At 43.7% G+C, this 19354-nt stretch overlaps 1 protein-coding gene and 1 pseudogene across 10 annotated transcripts in view; both read left to right on the top strand.

The window, feature by feature from the left end:
- NCEH1 (neutral cholesterol ester hydrolase 1) overlaps positions 1–9705 on the top strand; it is a 62026-nt gene extending 52321 nt beyond the window's left edge. For all 10 annotated transcript variants that reach the window (XM_036243027.1, XM_036243029.1, XM_036243034.1 and 7 more), the window contains 2 exons: positions 5759–5930; positions 8459–9705. In XM_036243027.1, the coding sequence (XP_036098920.1) occupies positions 5759–5930; positions 8459–9076 (790 nt within the window). In that variant the 3' untranslated portion in view covers positions 9077–9705. The remainder of the gene's footprint in view (positions 1–5758; positions 5931–8458) is intronic.
- Positions 9706–12769: 3064 nt separating this feature from the next.
- On the top strand, positions 12770–16754 carry LOC118616922 (annotated as a pseudogene).
- Positions 16755–19354: the final 2600 nt, after the last annotated feature.

The following is a 19354-nucleotide window of genomic DNA, read 5'->3' as shown; positions in this document are numbered from 1 at the left end:
TGAGGTGTGCATCTGAGAGGGAGGAGGCGGTCCGATAACGCAGAGCTCTGTGAGCTCCCTGCTGTGTGCAGAGATAGGAGTCAAGAACCCTTCAATGGTGACCAGCCTCAGAATCACGTCCTTCGAATGGATGGAGTTCTCGGCTCCAGCACTCCTAGGATGTTGGTGAAGCATCCTGACGCGTCAGTTCTTGCTGATGTTACCCTTACTCCAATCAGCCAAGCCTGAGCTGGTCTCAGCTCTGCCTCACTGAGGAACTGGCGGTCAAAGCTACATCGAGGGGCCAGTTTTGAGAGTAGAATCAGAAAGGAGGACCCTGCCTCAACCTTTATGCACAGATCACATTTTAAGAAGGAAAAAAAAAATACCCATTCACAATCCTTCCACCTTTTTAGTTTTACTAATATGTTCTTTGTAGTGGGAAGGAAGCTTCTCTCTGTTAGAGGAATACGTACATCCTTCCTCTGGAGATGTCTCCTAACGAGAGCACGGTATGGATGCAATTACTGATTTGTTTCAGATAACCCTGGCTACAGATAGGGTTCTCCGTGACCTGTTTATATTCTCAAGATGAATTTATTGAGCTCCTCTTGGGAGATGGTGAAAATGGGGGGCAGGAAGAGGCCAAAAAAAAGGAGTGAGATTTTTATCTCACTCCTGCTGAATCTCGTAGGCCTGTGATTTCATTCTAGAGTATCATGTGTACCTTTTGCCTACCTGGCTCCATGTACAGAGAGCCAGTGTCCTCGTCCCCAGCGGAGGATTGTACACCATGCTTCCAGGTCGGGTTATTTTGCAGGAGAATGTGCATTACAATGTCACTGCCACACTGGTGACAGTCAGGACTTCAGCTTCCACAGGCTCAGAGTGACTTACATTTCCCCTCAGCTGCAGGTTTGGGTGCAGTCCCTGGCTTTGACCTCAGGAGCCATTTGTCACTCTTTCTGAGCACTGTTAACAAAGTGGGTGCTACTAGTTCAGGGAGGTGTCCACCCAGCTCTTGTGTCCATAATCCTGACTTTTCATCTATTTCTAAAGGAAGTTGAGGTGTCTGTGTTCTGACTTACTCTTAGAGAGACTTTGAGAAGGAGAGTTACTTTTGGCTGGGCTCTCAGGTTTCTTGGAAGAAGTGACATTTGAAATGAGACCAAAAGGGCATGGGGTGGGGGGCACATTAGGGGATGGAGAGAGGAACCAATACGTTGGGAACGGGAACAGGAGGTGGTTCAGAGAAGGGTCACAAGGTGCCGGACTTGGTGGTATTTCTGAACTTCGGCTGCACATTAGAATTACTCAGGGGAATTTTTCTTTAAATATAGATATGCTGGGCTCCCCTCCAGATCAGATGAATTGGAATCTTTTGTAGAGGGGCTGAAACCTTCCTGTTTCTGTAAAGCCCAGGAATTATTCTCCGGTGTGTATAGAGTTGAGAAACTTCGAGCTGTGCATAGAACGCAGGAAGCGGAGTCCTTGGGGATGTGCCAGACCAGCGGGTGGGTTCGGAGCGGTTTCTGGCTTTATGTTTTTAAAGCCATATGGCTTATTACTTTTCTCACCACAGACAGTGTTATATGTAAAAGGGATAAAATAAATCTCTAAAATTTTTGTTTGGAGGAAAGAAAAGTATGTTGTTAAGATTGTCAACATAAGAAACATCCAAACCTGGAGATGGTTTTTATAAGCATTTATTTGAGCCAAAACTGACGACAGTTGTCAGGAAGCAGGATCTCAAATGTTCCAGAGTGGTAGTTTGCAGTTTCTTTTACGCATGTGGAATGAAGGAGGAAATATAAGCAGCACGACATGCAGTGGGAGAGAGCAAGGCAGGGTTAGATTACAGGACAGGTAACAAGAGTATGTACTCTTTGGAGGGTGGTTACACCTTGGAGGGGTATTACTTCTGGCATTTCAGAGATGTGTTAACCTAGATGCACAAGAACCATGGACAGAGCTTGCTTAAAAACTAAAGAAGTTATTTGCCTGCAGCACCATTACCCACCATGACTTGCCCAGTGAGGCAACACTCCCTTTTCGACACGAGGTACCATGTGTCCAGACACTGTGCTTGGAGGTTTATTTTGAGAATTGTGTTACAAAACCATTGAAATCATGAGAGATGAGCCCTGGCTGGTGTGGCTCCGTGGGTTGGGCATCGTCCTGTGCGTCAAGAGTTTGCTGGTTCAATAACCAGTCAGGGCACATGCCTAGGTTGCCGGTTTTTGTGTTTTGTTTTGTTTTTTTATCCTCACCCGAGGACATTTTTCAATATTTTGTTCAGATAGAGTGGGAGGGAGAGAGAGAGAGAAACATTGACGTGAAAGGGACACATCGAGTGGCTGCCACCCACACGACCAACCAGGGCCGGGGACAAACTGCAACCGAGGTACATGCCCTTAGCCGGAACCAAACCCGGGTCTCTCTGGATCGGTCGACGCTCTAACCACTGAGCACAACTGGCCAGGGCTGGGTTGCAGGTTTGATAGCAGGTAGGGGGTGTGCAAGAGACAGCCAACTGATGTTTCCCTCTCTCTTCCTTGCTCTGTAAAAAGTCAATAAAAATTTTTTTTCAAAATCACAAGAGACGTTCTAGGGAGTCAGAATCCTAATTTCCTGGACTTTGCTTTGGTAGGGTAATGAAAACACATGTTCAATAGTAAGAGGCTGTGAGTGTTGAAGGAAAAGTGTTTTAAAAGGGGCTGGGTTTTGAAGTCTGTGGATTCAGACCACAGCTTTGCCACTTACTAGCTGTGACACAAGTGACACGTCCTCCTTGAGCCTTGTGTTTTCAGCCTTAACCCACAGGTTTGCTCTGAGATCTGAATGAAACACGTTGGGAGGGCACTTGGTGGCATGCTTCCCCAAGCAGCAATAACATAATTTTTATAGAGTATACACATTTATTAAACTCATTAAACCTCATTCCTGAGTTTACATTACATTTTGTTCTAATAGGAGGCATGCACAGCAAGAGACAGGCAAAAGCTGGGCGTGCAGAGTCATCCGTCCCTGAGATGAGTTGGGGAAACAGAGACTCTATTTGCTAGAATTCACCAGGGGCTTTTCCTCGGGAGCTGCAATTTTTAAATGTAAAAAAAAGGTAGAATCCTCTTTCAGTACTTTGCAGGAACACAGCTTTGAACAGAAACAGCAGATAAATATATTCTGCACAATTTCTTTGGCTATACCACTCACAAGTTCTTCCTGTTCCTCCGTTTTCTGGGTCTATAAAGATATTACGGAACTTTTGTTTTACTCCTCTGGTCAATTTCAAGCTCCTTTGAAGACTCATCTTACACTAGGTGACCTCAGAAATATCTAGTTTCACTCTATTCCCCAGTCTGTGCAAATAGTGTCCCTTCTTATCGAATAAAATTAGAGAATGTTTCCAGCTTGAACGAAGGTAAAGGGAGGGTTTTGTTTTGTTTTTTTAAGGGCTCCAGGAAGACTTTTTATACCTGTTTGTTTTTAAGTATGTTTACTCCGTTATCTGAACCAGTTAATAACTGGATGATAAGATTTGAGGTAATGGCATTTTTTTTTATTTTTTATTTTTTTTTTTAGCTTACCAATTTCCTTTTTATTCAAAGTCTTAAAGACCTTTTGTGAAACAACATCTGAAAATGTAATTCATGTGTGTGTACTAGTAGAATATGTTCTGACCTCCGGCGCCACCAGGAAAACAGTTTATTATGATACATGGAATCTTGCTGAGATAAAATAGCCTATTTTCACAACTTGAGTCATAAAGTGCGTTTGTATTTATTTCATTGAAAGAATTGAGAATTCAGCTTGGTAATATTGGAGTTAAAATATTGAGACTTCCTCCCAGAATCATGTGCGATATCTCCACCTAGTGGACACAGTGGTGTACTCCTTCCTACTCCTTTCACCAATTGTTACCAGTGGAATGCTGTAGCCCAGCTTTAAGACGAATTAAGGCTAATTGGAGAAAAAAACATTTTGGATGATAACTTGATCACCACAGATGGAACAATAAGAAATAAATCAGAAAACTTATTTTATCTGTTATAAGGCAACCATTAAGGGAGTTTCTTATTGTATTTAGAGTTGTTCAATGTAGAAATTTCTGGATGACCAGATCTGCATTAAACAGTATTTTCATCCATTTGACTGTCTACACTGAATGTGAAGATATTTAGTTAAATAGCTAAATTTCAGATGGGGGAAATAAATGGCCTTATATAGAGTAGCTTAGAAAAAATTAGTTTCTGAAAATAAGAATGCTAATTTTAAATGGAAAAATAAAAAGACATGAGTTCTTAACAATTAGATTTTGTTTATTTGTTTGTTAATCCTCACCTGAGGATATTTTTCCTTTACTTTTTAGCTAGAGTGAAAGGGAACAAGAAGAGAGAGAGAAACATCAATGGGAGAGAGACAAATTGACTGGTTGTCTCCCACACGTACCTACAACCCAGTACATACCTTTGACTGGGAGTCGAACCTACGACTCTTTGGTCCATGGACCGACGCTCTAACTGCTGAGCCAAACTGGCCAGGGCTTAATTATTAGATTCTAATGAAGTCGTTTCTATCCTACCTTGTTTTTATTTGTTAAACTTATTTACAAATTAAGTAGCTTATCAGTGCCTCAGTTTTTACATTTGCAAAATGAAGGTGTGTTAACGCTCACAAAAGATTTACTGGATGGATGGTTATGTGCCTAGCACATTGATAGGTGTGGGAAACACAATGATGAACAAAGCACAGTTCTTGGTAGCAGAGAACACACTCTCTAGAGGAATACATAAAGAAATCCTTTCAAGATGAGACAATAAGAACAGTAATATACCCCAGCACGCAGTATTACCAAGGAATACTAGTTGTTAGCTCAGCCCCAGAGCAAGTGGCGTTAATGGTCAAGGAAGGCTGCATGGAGGAGGCCAAACCCTGGAATAAGGATTAAAGGATAAGTGAGAATGAATAAGCAAGGAAGGATGGGGGTTGGGGGACTGAGAGGACTCTCCAAGACGAGGCTACCAGATATAGATTTGTAAGATGACATGGAGCATTTGACAAAATCAGTGTTTGGGGGACTCTTAAGGGAATATGAACCCTGTTAAATGCACAGAGTAGGATCCCAAAGGGACTTTGATCTCGCAAATAGGGGCAGTAGGAGAGCCCCAGAGGTATCCCAGGAGGCCTGCCCTGGGCTGTCTGGCAGACTTGGCTTCCTTTTTGCTGGTTGACAACTGGCATTTTCGTTTAATCCCTCCAGAGAGTGAATGTATTGCTTGGGTTTAGAGTCAGACTGGCATGACCTCTTCAGTGGAGTCCAGTGTCACTGCACTGAACAAGTAAATTGTGAAGAATACTGGATGGACTCACTAAACGGAAAATCAGCGAAGTGCTAATGCTGCCAAGGCACCTTCAAACCCAGAGGTTGTGACTGACTTTGGAAATAAATGTCCAGATCCGTGGTGGTTCTACCCACTGCCCAGTAGGCGACATCTGCCTTTCACTGGGAGTTTTGTTTCTGCATTGCCAGTGGTTGTAGGTGTTTGTTTTCATTTGGTTTGGTTTGCTGACTGAGAGTAAAAAGAAGAATTATTGATAATACAAAATCATTACATTTGAAGCTACGCATTTAATTAGTTAGAAAATGAATTGTTTGTTTTAATACTTATTTCCATTCCTTATTTATGTCTGGCATCAAAAGAACCAGTGTCTCCTAAACTTCAAATGGCCTTAAAGACTTAGTGAAGTCCTTAAATGAACACAACTTTTGCCTTCGCAGATACAGGCTAGTTCCAAAGGTGTATTTCCCCGAGCAAATCCACGATGTTGTACGTGCCACCAAGTATTTCCTGCAGCCGGAAGTCTTACAGAAGTATTCGGTCGACCCAGGCAGAATCGGCATTTCTGGTGACAGTGCTGGTGGGAATTTGGCCGCCGCGCTGGGCCAACAGGTAACAGACTGCTCCGGGGTGCTGGCGGGAGGGGGTGCATGACAACACCGAGTCTGACACACTCCACGTGGCCTGGCAGAGGCTTAGCCAGGTGGGCAGGTCACTGGCGAGGTCACACAGATGGCTGAACTTGGAGAGCACTCAGAGATCTTCCTGGAAACAGGAGAGGGCTCCCTGAAAGACATGTCATCTCCGAGTCCGTGTAAAGGCCCCACACGATCAATACCAGGAGAAGCCTAACATTTTACAGGCTCCCTTGTTCCTCAGGGATTGCCGTGAAATTAAGTATCTCCTGCTTGTTTTCCATGTTGGACTTCTAAACATGGAACGTTTTTGCTTTTTTTTTTTCTTAAATTACAATTGCTGAGAACTTACAACCAAATTAAAAAGTGTCTCTCAATTTTTTTTTAAATATCAAAGAAAATATTGCATGGTTTGCCACTTTATTTTTACTTTTTTTAATTTTATTTTTTTATCCTCAACCAAGGACAGTTTTGCATTTATCTTGAGATAGAACGGAAGGGGGGGAGGGAAGAAGAGAGAGGGAGAGAGACATTGACATGAGAGACACACTGAAACTGCAACCAAGGAACGTGCTCTTAGTGGGAACTGACCACAGGCCTCTCTGTCTGCGGGCTGACGCGCTAACCACTGAGCAAACTGGCCAGGGCATGCCACTTTAAATGTACTAATAAATCCGAGTTTTATCTGGTTAAAGCCTTTGAAAACAAAATTTGGGGCAGCTGTATACATTCAAAGATAAGTACATTTCCTTCCAGTTAAGGATTTGACAAGAGACAAATTCTGAGCTGTCCTAAATTAGATTACAGCGGGCTGGGGGGCAGGAGGAAGAGGGAAGAGGTAGTCAGTTAAAGAGCCTCGGGCCCAAACCTGCAAAGAAAGTTCCTGTTCCTGAGCTGATGGCAGGTTAGAACTTGGAATGAACTCCCAGTCGCCAGTCGCCAGGCACCACTACATCCTGCTTATGCGTGACCTTTCCAGAGTGTTGCCCACAAGCAGCTCAGAAGCAGGAACTACTTCTTCCTTGTGGACCTTGCACCTGTCCCCACATTGCTTTTCCGCCCCCCTTATCTACAGTGTGAATCTTTCAAACAACTCACACCCTTCTTCCCGGAACCCATTGCACAGGACAGCCTGTCAACTGCAGGACAGTGGACACGGCCCTGTTTTCCCTCCAGCCCAGCGGCTGGGGATTCAGACTGCGGCCCCTGGACCTGTTGGTCCGCTCCTGGCCAGCGCAGGGCTCAACCCACCTTTTCTTCCAGAAAGGCTTTGGGCTGCAAAGGTTTTTGTTTAACATACCAAATAAGTTACAGCATCTCTGCTTCTCACCTCCAAAATTTTAGGGGTATTTTCAAGTAGCAGCTGCTTTTTACTTGTGGGGCACCTTGGTTTCTTCCCTTGGCTGTAATTTAAGAACTTGGTTGTCCACTTGGCATCATCCAACTGTGGTAGGAAGTCCTGGTGCCCTGGGGAGGCTTTCAGACCAGACAGACGGGGAAGGGACGCCACCCCCCTCTGGGAGCGCTGGGGCTCTGGGCAAGTCCCTTAACCTCTCTGAGCCTCGGGAAAATGAGGATAATATCGTCTGATCCTGGGGCTGTTGCCAGGACTTAGTGAGATGATGTATATACAATTCTTGACACATATTAATAGTGCTATTTACTGATCACTTACATCTTCCCTGGGGATGGGGTTTTGAAAGCCAGTGTGAAGCGAAATTATATGGCTAAAGGTACCTTGAAGATTGTTTATTTGCCTACAGTGAGCTAGTTAGCCGTCTTTTAGATGTTACACGAAAAACCAATCATTTGAGACACTAGAATTACAACATGAGGCAATGCGATCACAGTTGGGGGAGGCAGGGGGTTGAGATCTGCTGAGGTGACAGGGCCCTCCCCTTTCCCGTTTCGACCTTGCTCTGAGGAGCGTGCTCACTAAGCAGAATGGGGGGTGCATTGCCAGCCTTACGTTAAGTGAGATCTCACCCTCTCAGCAGCCCGAAGGCTGAGTGCTGTCAGAGGAGATACCCTGAGGCCCTACTGAAACGTCTGGAGTCCTGCCATCTGTTCATTTTCCTGCCCTTCTCCTTTGCAAGAACCAGACTAGTTTTTTTCTCCTAGGAAGCCATGCCTTTGGGGGCCTTGCAGGGAACACAGAACAAAATAGGGTTCACACAGTATCCATCCACAATTCTCAGGAAGATGTGCTGAATGCCAGAGGGCAGACACAAGGACCTGTTAATGAGGGTTTAAAGCCCGAAGAGACCATGTACCTTTGAAATGTTCACTCCAAATCACGAGTTGCAAACGTCATACGTTTGCTGGTAAATATCCAGCAGCTTGACCAGGTGTTATTTATTCTTTTAAACTACGTCAATACCATGCCTGCTAGAAAGTTAATAACTGTATCCCTTTGACCGATTGAAAGTAACCCCGTTTTAAGGCGTGGTTTCCGTAAAAGGAACCACGCAAAATAAAATAATATGTTTGCTGCTTCTTCTCCAGTTTAATCAAGATGCCAACCTGAAAAACAAGCTCAAAGTGCAAGCTTTAATTTATCCAGTCCTTCAAGCTTTAGATTTTAACACACCCTCGTATCAGCAAAACGTGAACACCGCAATCCTGCCCCGTTATGTCATGGTCAAGTACTGGGTGGACTATTTCAAAGGCAACCATGACTTCATCCAGGCGATGATAGTGAACAACCACACTTCACTTGATGTGGAAGAGGCTGCCGCCCTCAGGGCCCGTCTAAACTGGACGTCCCTCTTGCCTGCATCCATCACCAAGCACTACAAGCCTGTTGTGCAGACCATGGGCAACGCCAGGATTGTCCAGGAGCTCCCTCAGCTGCTGGACGCCCGTTCTGCCCCGCTCATCGCCGACCAGGAAGTCCTGCGGCACCTCCCGAAGACCTACATTCTGACGTGTGAGCACGATGTCCTACGAGACGATGGGATCATGTATGCAAAGCGTTTGGAGAGTGCAGGTGTGGAGGTGACCCTCGATCACTTTGAGGATGGCTTCCACGGGTGCATGATTTTCACCAGGTGGCCCACCAATTTCTCAGTGGGCATCCGGACTAGGAATAGTTACATCAAGTGGCTGGATCAAAACCTGTGAAGGAGTCGAAGTTCTGGAATGCTTGTGCCCCTCGTGAACCTCCCGCGCCTGCTTTGGAGAGACATGCACTTTGTAGTCGACTAATTTTCCCCTGTTACTCGTGAGTTATGCAATCTCGATCCCCTGCTTTATGTTCATTTAATTTTTTAAAATGCACTTGACTAACGTAAGTCCAGAAAGATCTAAATCTGGTTCTCCAAGTGGGCCAGTCTCTCTGTTCATGCTTTAACCAAACTGCTATGAATACCCATCACTGCAGAGAGCAGGACTAGGAGCTGGAGATAGTTGTGTGTCCTGCCTTCATCCGGAAGTTCTTTTTAGATAACACAGTAACCTTGAATGAGTTAAGAAAGCGTGGGCTCTTCTTCAACGTGCTAGAGTTTACTTTGGGTTGAGAACACTGTTAAATGTGTGCACTTGAAGGTCAGTGCTGGGTACCAAGTGCTGTCTGTCCTTTGTGGGTGGGTGGTTTTGTTTCCCATGGGGATTTTGGCATAGGTGTTCCAGCAAGGACAAGTTTCTCCAGTGATGTTCTTGCAGTGGTTCTCAACCTTCCTAATGCCGCGACCCTTTAATACAGTTCCTCATGTTGTGGTGACCCCCCCAACCATAAAATTATTTTCATTGCTACTTCATAACTATAATTTTGCTACTGTTATGTTTTAGGCAACCCCTGTGAAAGGGTCATTCGACCCCCAAAGGGGTCACAACCCACAGGTTGAGAACCACTGCTTTAGAGTGTTAGTTTTGTGAGATAGCTATCTATAAGTCCAGTTGGATTATGATGACACTTGAAAGTTTTTTTTTCTACCACTATTATTAGAAAATATAAGGTTGCATGCACTGGATATCTGTACATTGTTAAGTTGTTTTGGCTATGCTGTGGCCTAGGGGGAGAACTTTTGGGACCACATTTATTTAAATTTAGAATAAACTTTTCATTGTAGAACAAGTGTAAACAAACAGATCAACCTATTGTTTTCGTAATGAATACTTCTGACATAAATTACCAAGAGCAATGTGTATATATTTGGCAGAGTCAGAAAAAAGGATATGTTTAATATTAATTTAAAATTATGAAAAATACCTGTGGAGGGTCTAGTTTATTCTTGAAAACTCAACTTTTTCATTTACATGGCTTTAAAATGGGGCTATTTTGGAATATATATAATGTATTGTTTATTTTTAAAAGTTATTTAATGTCAACATATGTAGCTAGACCCAAGTTTTTTCAGAATAAAACCTATAATGAATATTAAAAATAATATTTTTTAAAACTACCTTAGAATTATATCCACATGTGATTTTATGGGGAAAGGTAAAATAGCTAGTAATGCTACTATACATCACGCCCGAGTATTTTGATGTTCACATGCGTATACAAATTAAGATAAGCAGAAGCTATGACTCCATTTGGTAAAGTCATCTAAGTTTCTAGTTTATTGCTTATGCAAACACACACTGCTCGTTTCTGCTCTCTACAGTCAGAGGAACACTAGCTCATGTTCTTCTGGGTGAAGAACCTGTTATCTACGCCCTCCTGCCTTTTTCCATCACGTGTAGACTTCCAACGGCCCAAGGTTAACGTGACGCAAAGCCTTCACTGCCAGTGGGAACATCGGTGGCGTCACCAGAAACTCCAGTTCTGATGTGAGCTGAGCACGTCCACTCCCCTTCCTGCCGTCCATACGTGTCCCCCAGTCCCTGCTTCCTCCAGGGACCGCAGAGAGCAGCAGTCTGGCCAAGTAACGAAACAGTTTCACACATTTATCGGTGGGGAGAAAGTAGAACCTTTCAGTCATTTCAAAGATGGGCATTTCCCACAGCTGGCAATGAAGTACATGAGCGTTTGCAGAGTTATTATTTTTTTATTTCTTACGTCAGCCAGTAGCATTTTATGTAGAAAACAAAAGTAAATGCAACAGCGTGTGTGCCTGTGTGTGTATAAAAATAATTATACGGATCAGCATGCTGATGTACCCTCTGGGCCTCTTTCCCCTTTCCTCTAACATCTGAGAGCCGATTGCTTGACCAATGAGGTTTCTTCCAACTATAAGTCCCAACCACTTTTGTCAGACTGACACATGGTATTGACCTCTTCTTCTAGTTTTTTGGGGTCTTTTTTGTAAGTCATTTAGTCCATATACACAGACACAGGCACCATCAAAGATATTTTTTCTTAAAAATCAGGAGTTTAGTTCTTCTCTTATCGCTACCCTCCTTGTTTAATATTATGCTTTCTGACACCCTTTGAAGGAACCAATATTTGGACCTTATTTGAGGTCGTCTACCTCTAATAGAACAACAACAAAAACGATGCATGTACAGACATCCTTAAAATGACATTCCCCGCCCTAGGATTAAAAGCCAAATCTGTAGCAGTTATAGACAGTCAGTGGTCCTAGATCTCTAAAGGGGTCTCAGATGAAAAGGGAGCGAACGGACAGGGCCCCAGCACTGCTTCTGAAGACATACTTGAGTTTCCTTGCAGCTTCGATAGATGTGAGTGATTTGTCTAAAGACTTGCACTGTGTCTCACCTCAGACCTTGACATTCTCCCTGTGATAATAACAGTTGTGAATCATGATACACAAAACTGCTGCACCTAAGAGGGGCTATAAACCAACCAAAAAATCTCAGTGCTAAGGACTCCTTTGGGAGGCCTGCAGAGTTTATGTGGAAGGGGTTTGGGTTTGGGGTGAGTTAATTTTCTTTTAGTTTTTGTTCTTTCTTTTTTTTTTTTTTTTTTTAAAGTTTATGCTCTGCAGAGTGATATATATTTCACTGTTATGGTTTTGTTTTGTTTTCCTGTTTTAAGAAAAAGTTGATAGCCTTCCTGTAACATCATCATTGTGTGTGACATATGAACATACATAAATGAAGAAAAAATCTTGAAGAACAGTGAAATATAGTGAAGTGTGAATTAGTCCTGATGTTGTTTCATTGATTTGTGCAGAATTTAAGACTATTATATAATCACCTCGGTGGATAGAATCTTTTATGCATGACCTTTTAACCTTTGACTGTTTGCTTACTTCCCACTGCAAAGGGAAAGAGATTTTATGAAAGATTTTAGGCAGCATATCTATTTTATAAGATGAATCCCATTTGGAGGTAGCAAAGAGTATGTCTGTTTTGACTTGTGTTTAAATAAAATGGCTCCATCTGGCAGTGTGCTCCTCGCCTCATTTTCTGGGTCCCAGCTCTCTTTTTCTCTGTACCTCAGCTCCTAACCACAGTGGTGCCCACATCTCTGCCCACGGGAGTCCTCCAGCTGCCTGTCAAGAGAGGGGGCTCAGTGGCCTCCTTGATGACATTCATTTTATGTCTGGATACAGTATGTGCTGTTCATACTGGGGAAACCTATCAAATATACAGTTTTTTTTTAAAGTTCTTTAGAGACCACGGGGTGGGACCGTTGCATTCCTCTGGGCTGATGCTGTAGGAGGAGAGCGCTCCACCCAAGAAGGAGGGGCTTCGCAATGTGGGAGAGACGCTCTGCACAGAGGTCCTGGCGGCTGGCCCCAGAGCCGCAGGCCCCAGGGACTCTTCACTGGACTCTAGTCCGCTCTGCCCTCCCTCTGCCTGAGCCCAGGGGTGTCTTGGAAACCTGTACAAGGGACACCAAACCCAGACTTGAGGCTTTAGAGAAGGCAACTTCTCCACCCAGGATGGGGTCAAAATATTTCCATCATGGCTCATTCAAGGACGAGGACCAATGGTAGAAAATTACTTACCCTCCTACTGCCAAGGGGATCTCTGGTAAAATATCTGAAGAGGAGGTGGTAAGACGGTTAAAGGTGGTTGTGGAAAGTTTCATGGCTGTGGACCAAGACTCTGAAAAAAAACAGCTTTATTTAACAGTCCATCGCCTTAACCACTTGGCCACCTCGGCCCACGTACACCGAGCTTTATTTAACCTGGCTTTACATCTTGCTTCTGACTTTTTCCTCAAGCATCCTGATAAAGGTGTGCACCTATCAAACATCTGATACATTCCCCAGTACACTAAAGGCTATATTTATGTTTATAACAAGGCAGGTGAAGGGGTTAGAGGATACAAAGAGCCCACAATTCAACAGGTATTTTTATTGAGAACATTACTTAAGTCAAGACATATAGCATATGCTTTGAGTTAGAAGACAGCAATGACATTTTTACACAATTATACAGAACATCATTTTCAGTTACAAACAATAGCCACGATCTGAAAGTTTGTATGCACATGGTAGATCTCTTGAGTTCTGTTATTTATAAGGTGATCCAGTATCTCAGGAGCTTTGGCCCATAAGAATTTAAACAAGCAAGCATATGATGACAACGGCTTTACTGAAGAGGAGAGCTTAAGCTATTGCACCATTTATATACGTTCTGCGGATTGGGAAAACATCTATCAGAGAGTTGTCAGAGTGTGTTTGTGACTTAATGTGGGAGCTCTATAATACTGATAGTCATTTGTTGCCCTCAGTTTTATCCCAGCTTGAAATTATTTATTTATTTTAAAAACAACTTTATTAAGGTGTAATTTAACTCAGTCCTCATAACACTCACTCATTTAAGTGTCTGCTTTTAGTAAACTTACGACCTAGTTTTAGAACACTTCCATCACCACAGAAAGATTCCTTGTGCCAGTCTGCAGTCAATCCCCATTCTAATTTTTTCTGTCTGTACAGATTAGTGTTGTTTTTTTTAATCTTTATTGCTCAATGTATTGATGCTTCTCATTTTTCCCCTGTTGACCCCCTTCTCCCCACTCCCGCCCCCCTCCTGCCTTTTCCCACACTGTTGTCTGTGTCCATTAGTTATGCATATAAGTTCTTTGGTTTATTTATTTCCACACCCCAACCCCCCTTCCCTTTGAGGTTTGTCAGTCTAGCGACCAATTTGTACTTCTTAATCCCTTCACCTTTTTCACCCATTCCCCCAAAGCCCCTCCCATCTGGCAACCAACAAAATGTTCTCTGTATCTATGAGAATGTTTTTTTTCTGCCTGTTCATTTTGTTTGTAGATTCAATTGTCGATAGATATGTACTCATTGCCATTTTGTTTGTTCATATATTTTATCTTTTTCTTCAAAAAGACCCTTCATCATTTCATATAATAACGGTTTGGTAGTGATGAACTTCTTTAACTTTTTCTTGTCTGGGAAAGTCTTTATATGGCCATCGATTCTAAATGACAGCTTTGCAGGACAGAGTAACCTTGGTTGTAGGTTCTTGCTTTTTATCACTCTGAATATTTCTTGCCACTCCCTTCTGGTCTGCAAAGTTTCTTTTGAGAAATCAGCTGACAGTCTTATGGGCACTCTCTTGTACGTAATCAACTGCTTTTCTCTTGCTGCTTTTAAGATTCTCTCTTTGTCTTCAACCTTTTGCATTTTGATGATGATGTGTCTTGGTGTGGGGTTCTTTGGGTTCATCTTGTTTGGGACTCTCTGTGCTTCCTGGACTTGTATGTCTGTTTCCTTCACCAAGTTAGGGAATTTTTTTGCCATTATTGGTTCAAATAGGTTTTCAATTTCTTGTTCTCTCTCTTCTCCTTCTGGCACCTTCAAGATGCGAATGTTGGCATGCTTGAAGTTGTCCCAGAGGCTCCTTACACTATCCTCATTTTTTTTGGATTCTTTTTTCTTTTTGCTATTCTGATTGGGCGTTTTTTGCTTCCTTAGATTCCAAATCGATGGTTTGCTTCTTGGCTTTACCTACTCTACTATTGAATCTGTGTAAATTCTTCTTCTTCTTTTTTTTTTTAATCCTCACCTGAGGAGATTTTTTTCATTTTTTGTTCAGATAGAGTGGGAGGAAGAGAGAGAAACATCGACATGAAAGGGACCCATCAAGTGGCTGCCACCTGCACAACCCAACCAGGGCCGGGGACAAACTGCAACCAAGGTACGTGCCCTTAGCAGGAACCAAACCTGGGTCTCTCTGGACCGCAGGTCGACGCTCTAACCGATAAGTCAAACCAGCGAGGGCTGTAAATTATTCTTTATTTCAGTTAGTGCCTCCTTCATTTCTGACTGGTCCTTTTTTATGCTCTTGAGGCCCTCCCTAAGTTCACTGAGGTTCTCACTGAGTTCATTGAGCATCCTTATAAGCAGTATTTTGAACTCAGTATCTGTTAGGTTGCTTATCTCCATTTCGCTTAGTTCTTTCCTTGGGGTTTTGTTCTGTTCTTTCATTTGGGACCTGTTTCTTTGTCTCCTCATTTTGGCTGCCTCCCTGTGCTTGTTTCTGTGTATTACTTAACCAGCGGTATGGGGCTAGCCGAGACCAGATGCTGCTTGTTTGAAAGAATTTAGGAAAACCTGAAGCAGGATCCAAGACAGGCCAATCCTATGGTTAAGCAACTGGCAACAGCTTGAGGCTACCAGTGTGAGCCAGGTTGCTGGAGTCCCAGATATGGCGACTGTCTGCCGCCCCAGGGAAGGGCTCACCAAAGGAACAAAGGCCTCTGACAGCACCTTTGTCCTGGAGAAAGCCCCCTCTCCAGCCCTCGCTCCAGTGCCAAACAGCTCAGTTCTTCCCTGTGTGTCTCTGGCGCCCCTCGAGCTGCCTCCCCTCCGAGCTTAGAGGGAGAGAGTCTGATAAGTCCGTGCGCGGGCCCTTTAAGGAGCTGCCTGGGGCTCCAGTCACCTCAGCCTCCCTGAGCCTCAGTTCCCGCTGGTTTTTCCAGCCAGAAGTTATGGGGATTCTCTTCCTGGCACTGGAACCCTGAGCTGGGCGCCTGATGTGGGACGGGGACCCCTTAGTCCTCAGGAAGGACCTTCCCAGCCGAGGTGTCCTCCTGATTTTTATCCGCCACACTTGGGTGTGGGACCAGCCCGTCCCCTCCGCCCTCCTACCAGTCTGGATGCTGCTGCTGCTTTAATTCCGTAGTTGAGGGAGGTCCATTCAGCTCTATTTCAGGTGGTTCTGAATGATGGTGGTTCTGTAGTTTAGTTGATGTGGTTGTGGGAGGACGTGATACCGCGTTTACCTACCCACCACCTTGACCGGAAGTCTCCTCCCAGCTTGAATTTAAACTAAACAGCAATGATTCTGAGGAATGCCTGCAAGTTGTCCAACAACTGGCAAAAATGTTTGGGGCAAAGGATTCAGAATTTGGCTTCTCTAAGCAAACCACTTTGTCAGTGTTACCTGGGCAGGTTTAATGACATTCATATACCAATATGCCTGGAGTATGAAATTTGCTAGCCACTGTCTCATGAACCATCCTGATTTAGCAAAGGACTTAAAAGTATTTTACAACGAGGTCACGTGCCCCTGAGGAACTTATTGGGCATGATGTTATTATGTCTGTAGTTACAGTTGCTAAAAAAGGATATTCTTCTGGTCAATGATCGCTTACTTAACTTTATGAGATAGAGAACTTAAGGCAAACGGTGGTGAGTGTGCAAAGAAACCATGATGGGACTTGCCCAAATTTGTAAGAAGTGTGCTTTTACAATCAGCAGCTGGAAAAGATGCTACAAAACAGATTTCATGGATCAAAGACAAATTGCTACATATATATTATCAAAATAGTATTGATGACCGATTGTTTGTTGAATGGATCTTTGCTCAATACTACATGGTTCCCCATAATTTGGAAACTATACAATGGATGAAGTACTTCTATTACTTGTATGCCAAACTGGATTTAAATGCCATGAAGTATGTTCAAATGTCAAACTAACTGTTCTTTTCATCTTTTGTAGCATTCTGTATGTTGGGGGGGGGGCAGTAAATAACTGTATTTTTAAATGTTAACAATTTATGTAATGTAAACATTGTTTAAATGGTTACACGATAAAATATACAGCTTTTTTTTAGAAAGTGAAAAAGAAAAGGTGATTTAAATACTTCCAAGCAAAACTTAATAACTCAAAGTCAGGTCTGTCCTGTCCAGAAGGAACTCCCTTTCGGCCCCTTTATCTCTATTTTGTTCTCCTTCTGATCCGAACACAGCAATTGTTCTGGTTGTCTATTGTTGAGTAACATATTACAGTCGTCCCTCGTTTATTGCTGTTAATCCGTTCCAGACTCTGGCGGTTGCACCTGGCGTTGAAGGACTCCTGGGGTGCGCGAATACATAGGCCTACAGTCCATACGTACAGTCATTTTAATTTTAATTGTAATACAGGGGTGTATAATTGACTCAGACAACCGAGGGCGCCCTGTATCATTTTCACTGTCTCGATCAACTTTTTAATGAATATCTTTGAAAAAACCGCCCTAGAGTGAAGCCGCGAAAGTCGAAGCGCAAAGCGACGAGGGACGACTGTATTCTGAAACTCCTAAGTTAAAATAATAACCATTTGTTGCTGCATGATGCTGGGTTGACTGAGCTTAGCCTGGTGGATCATCTGCTAACTGCAGTGTTGACCTGGGGCCCAAGCAGAGAGCTCCCCCTGGGCTGGAACAGCCACTGTGCTCAGCTCACTGCGTGGCTGGTGGAGGGTCTGGCTGAGGGCTGCATGGCCTTTCCTCCTGAATGGAGTTCTACAAGCATGGCACCTGAATTCCAAGATGCAACATTCTACGTACGCAAAGCAGGAAACTTAGCATCTTCTAAGATGCAAGTTTCGACATTACCCAGTGTCGTTTCGCCCTTTTCTACTGGTCAAAGCAAATCACAGGACCAGCCCAGATTCAAGGAGGGGAAATAGACACCACAGCTTAGTGGAAGGAGTGGCAGTTCCTGCTGGGAGAGAACTTTCATTTTGACTAGTCATTGATGAGTACAACATTCTCCGCTTACGTTTTTAAAATATATCTGAGCCCTGGCCGGTTTGGCTCAGTGGTTGGAGCGTCCACCTGCGGTCTGGAGAGACCCGGGTTCAGTTCTCGCTAAGGGCATGTACCTCGGTTGCCCCCGGCCCTGGTTGGTCGTGTGGGTGGCAGCCACTCAATGTGTCCCTTTCACATCGATGTCTCTCTCTCTCTCTTCCTCTCTCTCCCTCCCACTCTATCTGTACAAAAAATGGAAAAATGCCCTCGGGTGAGGATTAAAAAATAAAATATATCTGAAAATTGGAAAATCATCCACAGATTACTTCCAGCCCCATACATTTTTTACCTTGTTTTTCCTCCACCTCCCTTCACACTTCTGGTGCTGGGTGCAATACAATTAACTCACCTTTCAATACAGCTGGCTCTACATTCAGCGGAGTATAGGGTAGGGATGTTCCTGGAAGTCATCCCCCCTGCTGGGGGAGTCAGCAATAACTGAACTGAAGCAGCTGAAAATCAATGGAATAGATTCCACTAAACTCAAGCTAAATGCATTCCCAGTTCAATTTTCCCTTGACTAAACCCTAAAAATGCCTGCAGCCCTTCCAAGCCATCTAACACATAGGCAATCATGCTGGAGGAGAAAGTGGAGTGGAGACAGTCAGTGATAGCAACCAACAGCAGTTAAAAGTGCACACCTATGAATGGGGCCACTGCACAAGATTTACATTCACCATTTACCCTCCTTCCAGGTGCCTATCCTGGGCCATCCTGTAATCCCACCAGTTAGCCCCAAACTAAATGCTTTATCTCCTCCCCTGCACTGGTCTGGCCTGTAGTCCCTGCTTCACTTATTTTACCCCTCCTCTCCAGTTACCCAAGCTCAATTCATGACAGTTTTATTCCCTAACCCAGTCTTCCAACTCTTAATCAATCACCAAGTCCAATTAATTCTACTTCCTATTTCTCAAAATCCATTCCCTGCCCGGTCAGTGTGGCACGGTGGTTGAACATCGGCCTATACACCAAGAGGTTGCCAGTTTGATTCCCCGTCAGGGCACATGCCCAGGTTGTGGGCACAATCCCCAGTGGGGGGCATGCAGGAAGCAGTCCATCAATGTTCTCTCTTATTGATGTTTCTACCTCTCTCTCCCTCTCCCCTCGCCTCTCTCTAAAATCAATAAAGAAAAAAAAGTTTTAAATCTATTCCATTCTTTCCATTTCTGGACCCACTTAGTGGAGTCCTTTGACACTTCTTGCCCAAAGAATTGCAATAACTTTCTAACTAGTTTTCTTCTCTCAAGTCCTGTGCCCCTCAAATACACGCACTTCACGGCGGCAAAAAAGCATGATTTAAAACTCAAACCTGACCGTGTATTTCCAACTTTAAAGTCCTTCAGTCCCTCAGCATTCTGTGCACAGCTCTCTCTTCCATGGACTTGCCTCTGCCTATGTCTGCAGCCTTAGTTGTGCAAGTGCAGTCTGTGCACCCCGGGGGACCCACAACATCAAAAGTATTTTCATAATAATACTATGATATTATTTGCCTTTGTTCCCATTTTG

This window comes from Molossus molossus, unplaced genomic scaffold (genome assembly GCF_014108415.1).
Source record: "Molossus molossus isolate mMolMol1 unplaced genomic scaffold, mMolMol1.p scaffold_m16_p_5, whole genome shotgun sequence".
NCBI lineage: Eukaryota > Metazoa > Chordata > Mammalia > Chiroptera > Molossidae > Molossus > Molossus molossus.
This window is presented reverse-complemented; position numbering and strand designations above follow the sequence as displayed.